This window comes from Pieris rapae, chromosome 9 (genome assembly GCF_905147795.1).
Source record: "Pieris rapae chromosome 9, ilPieRapa1.1, whole genome shotgun sequence".
Lineage (NCBI taxonomy): Eukaryota > Metazoa > Arthropoda > Insecta > Lepidoptera > Pieridae > Pieris > Pieris rapae.
The window spans coordinates 8,570,660-8,584,798 of record NC_059517.1 but is presented as its reverse complement, the minus strand read 5'-3'; the positions used below and the strand labels follow the sequence as shown (position 1 = coordinate 8,584,798).

General features: G+C 32.1%; 1 protein-coding gene across 1 annotated transcript in view; it reads right to left on the bottom strand.

The window, feature by feature from the left end:
* Window positions 1-14,139, bottom strand: part of LOC111001777 (irregular chiasm C-roughest protein-like) — an 88,883-nt gene that overhangs the window by 40,121 nt on the left and 34,623 nt on the right. Inside the window, exons 2-4 of the mRNA XM_045629547.1 lie at window positions 10,181-10,404; window positions 5,225-5,375; window positions 3,031-3,111 (exon numbers count right to left, since the gene is read on the bottom strand). Of these exons, the coding sequence (XP_045485503.1) occupies window positions 3,031-3,111; window positions 5,225-5,375; window positions 10,181-10,309 (361 nt within the window). The 5' untranslated portion in view covers window positions 10,310-10,404. The remainder of the gene's footprint in view (window positions 1-3,030; window positions 3,112-5,224; window positions 5,376-10,180; window positions 10,405-14,139) is intronic.

Genomic DNA, 14,139 nt, shown 5'->3' with positions numbered 1-14,139 from the left:
CCGTTCGGAAACCACCAGGTTTACCAGGAGGCCTTGTTCTGAGTAGAAGGGGCAAGAAACTCAGCAAGTTTTACCCTCTTCCTACATTACAATAATTCAAAGGAAAATGTCATAACGTCATTTAAGTAACATAAGTAAAAAATAAAATAAAAATCTGTTCTGTTACATAAGTAAAAATTAAATAAAAATTACGTCCGATAAAGTCTATTAATCAGAACACTCTATAAGGTAAATGCGAGAGAAGATATTACTTTAAAGTTTAAACATTCACATATTTTTACGTATTGAAACAATTCTGCGCAACATTGGAATAAACATAAACATTTTATATAAATTCTTATAATTAAATACGACTTGGGTTAAATCCTTTTAAGATAAGGCTCAAACGAAAAGGAGCAGTCGATTATCTCAATACAGAGTTAAATGTAAATCTTAGAACAAAGCCGAATGGGCCATAAGGCCGCTCCGTTGATAAATAGGGTTGTCAACTGCTTCAAGAGCCCGAGATAATTGGAAAATGCAATTGTGAGAACACTTTAATAGAACACAGTTATTGTTTGTGGTAAATGGTAATAGTAGAATTTTGTTCGTGTCATATCATTTTTATCTACACACCATAAAGAGTTGCAGCGTCTGTCAAATTATGCTTTAGTTAGACATGATCAGTATAAGGTAAATAAAAATAGTAAAACATTCACCACTGTTGTTGCATTAGTAATTACATGTGAAATCACCTTTTTTGTTTTTATTTTTATTATAATTTAAAATAAATACCGTTTACTACACACGAACTTAGTTATCTTTGGTTTACGTGTGCACACATGTTAAATTTATTTTAATGTATGGTTGATGAAAGCATTCGTGGCGGGGCAACAATTTACTTAGATTCAAACGTGATATCAAATTATTTCTACCATAATCACCTATTCCTCAAAGACATTTGATGAATATTATCGTTTGTAACATTTTTCCCACAGTTACGTACCACATATACGTAAATTAAATCAAATCGACAGCCCTGCTGTTAAAGGAAATTCCAGCAGATATTCGGAGCAAATTTATCAAAAGGTTATGTACAAAGGGCCATGTAAATTAATTTCATGATCCTTTGCATATGAATAGAACGTTGACATTGAAGTAACTCGAACTACGGGATGTTAATTTCTCTGTAATTCCGGCTAATAAAATTGTCAAATCTCTTTGTGAAGTGACAAAAGAGTTATAAAGCTAGCTTACAAATGCTTTCAAAGCGGGAAAGTAATTGAATTAAAATTTATTTCTACGTTGATATACCCTCGAATTCATCTGCATAACGCGGCTTAACTTAATCTTATATTCATAACAACGTACACACAAATTAATAAGAGACAAATCACTACATGTAATAAAACATCTCTCTCTGTGATAAATTTACAAACTACTGCAAAGATTCTTGCACATAGTGAAACGTTTTCGACGCTGCTTTATTTAAATCAAAATGCTAGCGACTTGATTGAATATCGATATTTAATTAACTGTCTAGAGATTCAATTAACTCTCTGTTTTAACAACTTTACTGGGACAAGTACATATGTGTTTGTGGTACTAAGGGACGTAGTACAGTAAATACGTAGGTACAAGTGCGAAGTAGGTTCGATCGCTGGTAAGTCTTAAAATTACTGTACAGTATGTACGATACACGGAATAAAATTTAATTAAAGTTGTAATGACATTTTTACAAGAGAAACAATATGTTGTAGTTCAATTATTATATTTAGCGAAATTACGTTTGAATAACTTAAATCACTTTAGTAAAATAGAATTTGTTGGAAACAAATTTTAAAGTCCAAGTCAAAAGTACGATGTAAATCATATACCAAGAAGTCATTTAAGCTAAACAAAAAAGCTTTTACGGTTGTAGCTATTACGACTGAAGATAGCATGAAACAATAAAAAATACTCAAGAAAACTTGGAAACAAATGCACAATTTTCCTAAGTAAAGCATCAGATGCGGGTAAAATGCGTTTATGTTCTTACATTTGCTTTCCTTTTTAAAGTTATGACAAGATTTCTGCTCCCAACAGGGGAAAACGTCGACATTTTTATTTGCAACAATAACATATAGAGTTTGTATTTTTCTCTTATTAAGAAGAACATTCATTTATATTTTTCAATACTTGTTATGTATTATTGAAGGTAATAGAAATAATGCGATTTTAAGAAAATTAAGGTTCTTTATTTATCCTTTTTTGTGTAGGTTAACTAAAATCTATTTATAGAAAAAAAGCTCTTAGCTATTGAACGGTGTTACGACCGAATTAAAAAAACCTCTGAGCACAGATACAAAAGTATCTTATAATTTCATGGCAGCGCCTGACTCTGAGACATTTTCGTTTCATCATTGAAAATAATTCTAGGATTAATAAAATCCATCGTTCACCAATTGAGTCAACCAATTACACATATCCTCGCCTTGTTAATACTTATTGTTTGTACAACGTAATCACCCTAAATTACACTCCCCAGCGTGGGAGACGGTGAAACTTACCTATTATTTGTTTCGTGTGATTAATATTGATAGTATTTCCGACTCACGTAATGCTTGTTAAGTATTAAACGCCATGGTGTAGTGGTTATCGCAGGTGGTGTATTCAGTCCTAGGTTCGATCGATGAGGAATTCAAAAAAATTTCGCAAGAAAACAGTAAAGTATGTAAGACTTTAAAAATCACTTTTGACGGTTTTTTATTTAGACTATAACTATTAGCTTAAATACGCTAGGTTGTAGTGGAATCAAAAGTAAATAATTGTTTTAAATAGCGGTAAGTGGAAGGTGATTTTGATTATGTATATAATTTATATCATACAACTACTGTTAATAGGCTAGGTCTGGGATGGGCCCATATATTATAGCTTAATTTGAATTTAGTCTTATAGTAAATTAAACCAAGATGTAGAGAATTCGTTTTAAAAGCAATACTTAAACACTATGTAAAATATGTTTTCCTTCGGAATTCAATTATACTATTAAAAATAAGTATTAGACATTACCTCTTGCCCCGGAACTGACTTGGCACTGATATTTTGCATCATCGTCTAACGTTACGTCGCGAATGTCGAGTGAATAGTCACCTGAAAAATAAATAAATAAATAAAACTTGAAAAACTTTATACTTTGTTAGCTTAGTCGGTCTATAATACCCGAACCCCTGTACACCATTAAATTTCTTTCCACGCAATACTTAATTAATACCTCATTCTGAGACTGCTCAAAAATTTTTTTCTGTATAAAATTTGCGTTCATGAGAATAAATCCTCATACACAAAAATTGCATCCCGTCGTAGACAGACCGAAATATCGTAAACAGAAGCAAAAATATGTTTATTATGTGGCATATAATATCCCAGTATGCCCCTTTACCCCATTCGGTTACGGGCTAACTCAGTTTTAAAGCAACGTTTAAAGCCAAGAAGTTTTTGTTTTGGTTTAGCCTTTTACTTGTAAAATGTAAATTCCTTTATCATGATGCAACTAGGTCATAATTATACCTGTTCACTAAGTTTCTCCAGGGACCTACTTAGTGCTTAGACTAATATTACACTGTAAAATAATTGCTATTTTACGTTGAAACATTATACAATGTAATCTTAACAACTGTATAAGGAAGAGTTTATTTTTTAAGTTTAACTTGAAACGTAATTTAAAATATATGCCCAAGGCACTAGAAAACATACACTAAACAGTATACAACAAAATGTTCCTTATTCAAATTCATTTATTCTTTAAAGAAAGTCCTTAATTAATCAACAATTACAGTTCGGTATATGTGTGTGTATACACATAGTTACTATCTTGATGAGCAGGTTCGATGGCAGATCTTGAGGACTCGGGTACGAACCCAGGTGGGGCCAAAAGTTATAAAACGGAAGCATATTCAAAGTCAAAGTACATGTATTCCAGTTAGATCACCTAAAATTGCACAATTGAACGTTAAATAAAATAAAAATATTTTTCTAGTTGTCTCTTACAAAAGGTAGTTTAGTGTGGAGAATAATGTGCTTTTCTTCTTATCTTTGAAAGGAGGTTTCTCAATATTTTGTATACATTAGTTAAACTAATTCTATTTGAAGAAAATGTACACCTAGAACAAAACTACCATACTGAAATAGGCACAAAGTATTACTTATGTTTTTGAAGCCGTTTCAAAAGGTAAGAGTGGTTGTTTAGGCTCTTAAATCATATCCTGTATATGACTTAGTAATATTCCGTTCACACCTAAATAATACCATCACATACAAGTATGATTTCTCACTTTCAAATATAATTTAAATGGCTATATAATGTTATAAACTAGTTTATATTATATACGGTTAACGGAACGCTACAAACTTAAAAGTTAAACTGTGTACTACAGTTGTATATGTATTACTAGTATATTTTGTGGCAAATATAGATAATTTATTTTGAGCAAACTGGCAAGAGCAACCGTTACTTAAACTTAATATAAAGGCATTTAGCTAACAAAGGTCCGAAGTTTGCTACGGAGCTTACAACCTCGAAACTTGTGATGAAACTTAGTATGTTTGTTGCTGACTGGTGGCAGCTCATTTAGTTATATTTAGGATATCATTAATCGGTATCCGTAGTCTTGTATTTTATTTTGTCCAATATTTATTATATACTTTTCAGATTTAATAAAAGAGCTTTAATACTTAAGCGTGAGATGGTGTCTTGCTGCTATTATTTAGCATTTGAATAGCAAAGACCAATGTATTTACCAATTTTCTTAGAATTGATTACATTTTTATGACTACCAGTTTTTATAGGTGAAACGTCAGTTTTTAATTGAAAACAATCAAGCTTCTAATTCATAAATTAATTGATTGAAGATTAACATTATGGAAACAAAACTAAAGGCCGGAAACACCCTCGCGAGCCCTCTGACAGTGACAGTGTCCATGGACGATAGTGAATAAACCTCCTTCACATTTGGCCCCTTTTCTTTAAAAAAAACGCGTACAAAATAATTTTATAATCACCCTTACACTGCTAAATTAGATTTAAACGCAATATTTTTAATTACTAAAGACACAAAGAGCGTACAAATTCTTAAAAGACCGGCAACGCACTCGCGAGCCCTCTAGCATCGAGAGTGTCCATGGGCGGCGGTATCACTTAAGATCAGGTGAGCCTCCTGCCCGTTGGCCCCTGTTCTATAAAAAAAACACAAGATCCGACACATACCTTCCTCGTCACTCCCGATCATTTTATACCGGTCGTAGCCACTCAGATCCCTATGAAGACCTAATCCAAAGTCATCTTTTGTCCATTGAAGTTGACCTGCTTTGTTCTCAACTCTACATGGTAGAGTTACTCTTGATCCTATGACTGCAGTCTGTAAAAAAAATGTATATGTTATTTTTCGTGAAGTTTAAGTTTAAAAATGATGTCAACACACAAAAATGATTGTAGTCATTATTTGTTAATTATTCGATATTAGATTAAACACACAGTCCTTTTTATTTTGCGAAAGTCTCAATTTTGGCTATACTATGTAATATTATTATTTAATGGAAAACAATAAAATAAGTCTTTTCAAATTTTGGACCGCAAGCCGGTTACCTCACGCTGTTTTCCTTCAATGTTCGAGCGATTATGATATGATAATGCGCATATAGACACAAAGTGTATTGGTTCATTGCCGGGGATCGAACCTATGACCTCAGAGATCAGAGTCGCACACTAAAGCCACTAGGCAAACACTGCTTTAAAATTTGAATATTATTATTAGCGAGATAATAAAGTGACTCTTTAGGATCTTAAGCAAATCTTTGACCAAATTTGTATTTTTTTCTTAGTAACAAATCAATTTAAATAAAAACATCATAACCAGAGCAAACTCTGCATATTATCTCCTTCAAATAGCTTTTAACTAAGTTACTAGTTTATAATGCCAGACACCTTTTCACCATTTAATCTAACAGTAATTCTTGGCTTCCTTGTAATTACGCCTCACTTAAAATTATCTACTTTATCACACTTTTATCGCTTACGTCTATGCCTACATAACGTCACCTGAATCTAAGTAAATTAATAAAATGTTGGATTAATAGCTTTGATAAAATACAGATCGGATGTTAAACTTGTATGATAAGTTTGCGTGGGAAATTGGACAGCTGTTGATTCTTGTGTCTATTATACATATTAAGCTTCTATCGTTTATCTTTGGTCCAAATCTAAAATAATTGTGGTCTTCATAAAAATATGAAGACCACAATTATTTTAGATTTGACGTCTCATAAGACGTGTTAAAAAAAACAAAACAAAATCACTGTATTTAAACTGGGCCGAAACCCCAGTGAGTTGTTGCTAACAGATATTTATAATATAATTACAAAGCTCTACGTAATTTTTTTTAACAATCTCATATGCTTTATGATATGTTCTGGTGTATGTCTCGCTGTAATTGAAAATATTATATGAAATATGCCTTTGGTTTTATCTATAAAATAAAACTAAAATTAGTTTGGATTGTTTTAACAAATTATTGGTTCTGTTTAGTTGTGTCTTTGATGTGATAAAAAGGGGGAGATATGAACTTCATTTGAAAAAATATAAGAATACTAGCAGACTCGGCCAAACGTTGCTGTGGCTAAGGTTTTTGTTATATTACATAGTAGTAAGCTATTCAAGGGAAACTTTAAGAGAACTGATGTGAAATAGCTTATGTGAAACGTTGGTACCTTTAACACAGCGTCATCTGTTAGAATTGTATCAAATAAAATTGGGACTATAATTAAAGGATCTAAGCTATCTTATCTCTTAAGGTGGATCAGACTGCTCACAGTGTGCCAATTTAATTAAAAATTGGTTAAGCAGTTGAGGAGTCCATTGCGGACAAACATCGTGACAGGAGATTTATATATATTAAGATATAGAGTTATGCTATTTGTAAGGGTAATAATATTACACGCATAAAAATGGAATGACTTTTAAATTCATAAACCACTATTTCTTCCCTAACCTAACCATAACCACTATTTTTTCCTAACTCTCTCTTCCTTGTCAAATGAAGAATATCTTTTTAATATACGGTGTATTAAAGAAATATTCGTTTTGTAAAAACGGTGATATTTGACCTATTTTGTTTTATGAATAAGAGGATTAGTCTAGTAAACCATGAAACAGATAATTACACTTCTACGAACACATTATTTTCAATTTAATAAATATTTTTCTGTCAAATTGTATTATCTCTCTAAATACTGATTTAATATCGTTTGTAAATAGTTCAGTTTAAAAATTGTTTCAAAGATATTGTTAAATTTTCTATTTATTTCATATTTCTTATTGTGAAATATTTGTGTGATTTCTTTATAACAATAACATATAGTGAATTACTCACATCTTAATCACTACATCGAATTACGAATCTTTCGCTAGTATCATTTATAAATAATAGCGAAGTAAAAAATTGGTACATTCAATCTAAGTATTGAGAATCGTTTGTAGATGCAACATCACATTGGAGTTGAGTAAAGAAGGCTTTACTTAAGCTTGCGAGAAAGTACAAACAGATTGAAGATTTTTTTAAATGCTTTGTGGCGCTGTGATATAGTTTAGCAATAATTATATACAATTTTAAACTGTGTTTTGAAGCTCTTTTAGCTTTAAGACATATGTTCAGTCTCAGTCATAATAGGCCTCTGTGCCCAGACAATTATTGCAGTAAATCGAACCTGGGAACTCCGAGTTTACGTTATGAGTTAACTAGTAAAGCCAAGAAAGAGTTAGATAATATACTTGTTAAAGACATACATTACATATATGTTCAGTGTAAACTCTTTATAACAAAACTGGAGGTACTGTGCATTGTGTGGTTATAGAGAATTATCGTTAAGAGAAGAAAGATCAGAATTAGAAAAAGAAAACGTTTATTTCAAACTAGTATTAGTCGTTATGTACATAAAAAAGAATCTTATTTGAATACTAGTACTGGTAATTTTGTCTGACGTCCTTTGTTGCACCATTAATTTTATCATATCTTGCGATATTGAGGCACCTTGGTTATAAGGAAAGTATTTTTCCAATCGTTTAGCTGCTACCAGAGCTTTTTCAATGCTCGGTGGAGCCTTGGGATCATCCGCCTTATCTTCTTCGTCTCTTTGTTGTTTAGTATTTCTCACTGAATCCAAAATTTCTGTGTCATACAAATAAGTATCAGTCATTGATTATCTATATGATAACGTACAGATAATTCATGACTACTACTTATTAGTGATGGTTAACAACAGTGTACACGTGCAAGCAATCCCAATTTTGAAACGAAAGAGCGAATTTCTTAAAAAGTTCATATGCATGATACCGACCATCAAGTTCATTGCGAGCTAGGATAATAAAGCGACAAAAGAACATACACTTTGTGACTAAATTTTTGTTGTTATTGAGAGTGGGTGTAATGCTATGTATGAGAAAACATCATTCTATGTAAGACAAGCTACACCAACCAAAACAAATTATTCATCAAAATGTTCATCGTTAAATCAATGGCCGTTATATGGAGTTTACAATGTATGTTGTATATAATAGGAGAGAATTGATCTCATCGGATTTGCTTTACCAGCCTTTTTATAATAGGTACCCTCTTTTCTTCTTAACCCTCAGTCAAATAAGTTTGGCTATGTATAATATCTAGTTGGTTAAATGAGTTTATATTATATAACTATATTAAGGTAGGGTAATGCAAGGTATTTATAGAAAGAGTGGATCCTAAACTAACTGATATTATAGATTTGTTTATTTATATATAACATACAGTTTTTACAATTTTATTAACCTACATAGTAAATAGGAAAATAAATAAAAATTAATTTAAAACGCATTAAAAAGGTTGTGCCCTGTGGCATTGCTCCTTTAAAACGCTGGTAGCATTTCGTTGATACTTATTCGTTGAGCGAAGAAAGCAGTAGAATTGGGGTCACCGGTACTATCTACCAGGCACAAACTTAAATCTTTAATTTGCGAATCAAATTTTAAAAGTATACTGGTATGTTAGGTACTTCTACTAATTATTCTTTAAGAATTATGAAAACACACGTACTCAAAAAAGACAATTTTGGATACAGCATCTACGTAACATTAATTTCGAACTCAATCAACGCGAGATAATTCACAAATTAGAGCCGAAATAACTAAACCGAATTTATCAAGTTACCGCGATTATTTGCAAACTCCATTAAACCTACAATCCCGCAGCTAGTTCTGAAAATCTGAGTTATACGTACTGGAAAATATTAAGGAATACGAAATTTTACTTGTCTGCCACTGATAGCTATGATATAAAACGCAGGTCCATTGGTGATTTATGTCTGTATTGGTTCAGTGAAAAGAGGATAAGTCTAGTAATTAAACCTTTTTATTGTCAACTTTAAGATCAGGCTTTTAACTCTGGCCGTGAAACTAAAGTAGCGGATAGCGTAAACATCATACGGAAACCAACAGTGGAGTAATAAAAACTATTTTAAACTTAAAAATACTTTCTATTATTATCCTAAATGGGACAAATTTTTTGTGGTCTCAGATTTTGTTACATTTTTCATGATATTATTTAGAACACCTATTTTTCGTTTATATAATCTGTGTTTGTTGTGACACCTTTCGTAGGTAAAGAAAGGTGCTAATAGCCTACTGCAAGTAGAAAGGGGCCGAGTGATTAGTAGTAGTTGAAGATTTTACATATAATAATATATGTCAATTATAGGACGGGCGACTTTACTTTACCAAAGAAAACCATCTCGTTTGTATAGACTACAAGGCAAAATTATTCTTAAAAAAATAGGTTGTCTGTAAAGTCGGTTAACTGACGATAGTTGAACGTGACAATGCCATAAGAAAATTTTAATTTTATTTGTTTGATAGATATTTTGTATGGATATAGAGAAGGAAGTAAATGGAAATCGTAATTGAATTGATCAAGTTTCATTTATTTGTACGCATAAATACAATTATGTCAATTTTTCGCTCGTTCTGCGCTCTTGCTCGCACTTCAAGCCTTATATGGAACGCCTCAGAGCGAAGTAACGCCGCATGCGTCATGTTTTTTTGTCCGTGCCGGCTCGATCGAATTATAAAACGTTAACACGTCAAAATTGTTGATGTCATGTTTTTAGTAAAGTTACTTTTAGTATACTATCTTCTTACCTGATCTTGAGGTTCCATCGCGAATTTTTGCTCCTGCATACCGAAAACCCCACTGATCACAAACATAGTCCGCAACAAAAGAAATAACGGCACACCCCACACTCGCGATCTATAACTTGACATTTTCATATCCTCAGGAAATCTATTTACATCTTGGAGGGATGTCCGCTTCCCTACGTCTCCTTTATTTTGAACGGCGCCATGTTTATTTCTGGTGGCCGGATCTGAAACAATAGAATGGTTAATTGAAGACAGATATGTTTATAAATAGTTCCCTTTTAAACTAAATTGGTCTTTTTATAACGACGACTCTCCGATTTTAAGACAATTGTCCAAATATATTGCGAATGTAAAATAATATCTCCTAGGAATGTGCAATCGGTTTTATTCGTAATTTCTAGATAAATAAGTACTTTTATTTATTTTTTGTTTATTGTTTTCTTTTATAATTGTTTGTTTTTAATTTACTATAAAACTTTATATATGCTCGCCGTGACAATGCCTAATGCATATCTGAATTGTTATTTGATATAAAAATGCGTTATGTTCTCGTATAATATACTAGATATAATTAAGAGAAAGATGTCTATTATATAGCTATGCTTTTACTGGATGCCATACCTAAACGTGGCGGGTTAATCAAATAAATAAGTTAGGAAGTCTCAGAATAATTTTAAAGTTCCAAACTGTTGTCCCTTTAACGCGATTCGCGCTTTTAGTCATGTTCATTCAAATTACTCTGAGTTTAAGTGGTTTTCATCTTGTTTCAGGGTTTTAATATTTTTCAAATTAAATTGTTAATTATTGAGCTTTTGTGGTTAAGCCGTTTATTTAAAAAGTAAAGTAGGAGGATGCTCTACCCTCTCTTTTGCACGGGCCGCACGACTGTTTATATCTCATCTGTACATCTACTCACGCGGCCTAGACCCTCGCGCACCGCGCCCGATACATCGCAACAAAAACCATTATATCTGTTGGTATATAATAACTACAACTATGAAAAAAATACTAGAAAATAGCTTAAAGGATATAGATTAAAATACATTTAATAATAATTAGATGCCCGTGACTACAATATCTTAAAGTTGAAATCAAACTCAATTTAATAGCCCGTGACGACAATATTTTAAAGTTGGAATCAAACTCAATTTCGCATTTAAAACTATAAAATATTATCATAATCATAAAGTACAAATATTCAAGTTTATTTTGATGTATGATAATTAAAGAAATATGATATAAAACTAACAAAATAATTGCCGACACTCGATACGCTTGTTGACAAAATTGACAAGTACCACTTAACCGACTTTGGAATTTTTTTTGTACAAAGAACTCTTCATATTTCATTGCCATCTGTTGTTAATTGGGTACACTATTTCGTAAGCTATCGTTCTACGTCGATAAAAACGTTTATTTCTTAGGTCAGTTTGAACTAGATGGCATTTTCTTAAACTCTTCGTTTTGGGTACTGTAGTTACCACGTACGAATGAGGCCATACTGTTTTTTGGGTACTGTAGTACCCACGTACAAAAGAGTGGCTACTGATGTGGAACTTTGACAATCTCAGACAAATCTTTATTTTATCTATATTATTATTATTAATTACTTAAGATGTCATGTGGAACATGGTGTAATGGTTGCACCTCCATCCTTCGTCCTTACAAAGAGTGGTGGAGAGTTTATTGTCTTTTGCTCTACGCTTTTGATTTGAGAACTGGTAGTAAATGTAAAATTAGAAGCATTTAATGTATATTTCTTTTTTTGACGTTCGTAAGTGTACATTGTGTTACCTTTATGAATAATTTCTAATAAGATTTTTGACTTTGATGTTCACTAATACCACCGCTTATCTTATTGTCAGAGGACTCGCGAGTTAGTTGCTGCACGAATTATGTGTATGATAGGATAGATGACGTCACCGTTGATAGTTCATCAATAACGGGCGTATACCGGCGACGGGCATTTGTTTTTTGCAGCTGCAGGAATTAATCCTAATAACCCTCCACTTTCTTCTTCGTTAAATTAAAAAAAAATAACTGCAATGAAATTCACTAGATCCTTGGAAATTCTGATCGTTATTCAAGAAAGTCCGTCCACACCATTAAATAATCTTACATTAAGACGCTTTTAACTGACATGTGAAGTAATACTTAATACCACGTTACTACTGTTATATCCCGGAAATGGTGTAACTATAACCAGTAGTGAACTTCTGTTATCTACGTAGTTATAGCCTAAGAGTCGCCACCATGCGTTGCGGCAATCTACTCGATACATTTATAATTTGGGTGCAATGACCCATGTCTGACATTTTAGTGAGACTTTATTTACATTGCTAGTCCTTTTTTAATATATTTACAGACCTCCGAACCGGTGCAACTTTTAAACGTGACTCGGGGATTGTGTGTGTCGCTCCGTGGGGTGCAATAAACCCCTACTCACTAAAACCCAACAACATTTTCTCGATAACATGGGAAGTATGGCATCAGTTGTCCTTAATCCATGTCAAGTATGCTACACGTATGGACTGACCCAACTATTATAATGAGAATTCATAAGAATAATTTTCATAGCAGTTATATATTACGAAAAACATAGGTATATATGTAACATGAAATAAAACGTAACGTAATATGACATAACTTGTATAATGGTACGATAAGCGAGTGTTCACATTACATCCTGTCCTTGTCAAAGGTTTTTGCAGTATTGTCATCTAAGGAATTCTTATTCTTGCTTTTGTTAACATCCACTTTAAGCAAACTTTGCTTTAATAGACGTGCAATTTTTTAAACGGGAATGAATTGTATGAAGAATTACAGAGACCAGTTTTGATAATTTAGACTCGTGAAGTTATATGGAGACACTTTGTATCCTAAAAATCCTATTTATCAGCTTTTAGTCAACTTCAAACTTATCAGTTGAAACTGTATTTATTGAGAAATATTTATGAATATACTTAGGTGTAAAAAAGGAAAAAAATACATATTTGGATAGATATATTGGAACTCCTAGACTATACGGGATATTCTCATTCCCAGCCATATTATTTCTTACATTCGCTCATTACGGTAATCTCGGATTGATTAGTTCGCATATACTATATTTATTTTATTTTTATTTATTAACACTTCGTTGCATACAGTAATATAATTCAATTCACAATATTATTTTGAATAGAGGATTATTCAAAATCTCCATATTGTATTTATTTATAATTATTAATATCAAATTAATATCAAAACCGAAAAGGCTTTTTACACTTTTTATTAGTTATCGATTTATTGGCGTTTTAGCTGATCCATCACAAGTTCCAAGTTTCTTTAAGCATCTAATAAAGAATACAAAACAAAAAAATATGTAATCTTATATAAATTATGTAACTTTTCTCAAACTCAAACTGCAAATATTTTTACTAATAGGTAAACAAGTACACTTATGAACGTCAAAAAAACAAACTAAAGCAATTGTAAATTTACATTTACTACCAGTTCGGAAGTCAAGGGCGTAGAGCGGGCAAGTATTCTTATTCCTTACCAGTATAACTACTGAAATGTTACCACGTTTATAAGACGTCTAAGACGAACTTATACTGAATGATTACTGTTCTGCCTCGTAGCTTCAGCGTGCGACTCTCATCTCTAATATTTTGCTGTTTGAACCCCAGCAGTGCACCAATGGAATCTATCTATGTGGCATTTAACATTCGTTCGATCGTTGAAGGAGGATCGTGAGGAAACCGACTTTCCTTAGGCCGGCATAGGAGGCTGATTTACGTGATTAGCTTCCTTCCGTATTAGATTGGCAAATGATCATGATACAGAAATCTGAGGGCTTACCTAAATAGCTTGTAGCGCCACTTTATTTTACTTAATAAATTGGATGTCCGAATTAACTAACAAAAAATGAGATTTTAAACCATTCATTTAAAAACATACCAAATTAAAACACCTTT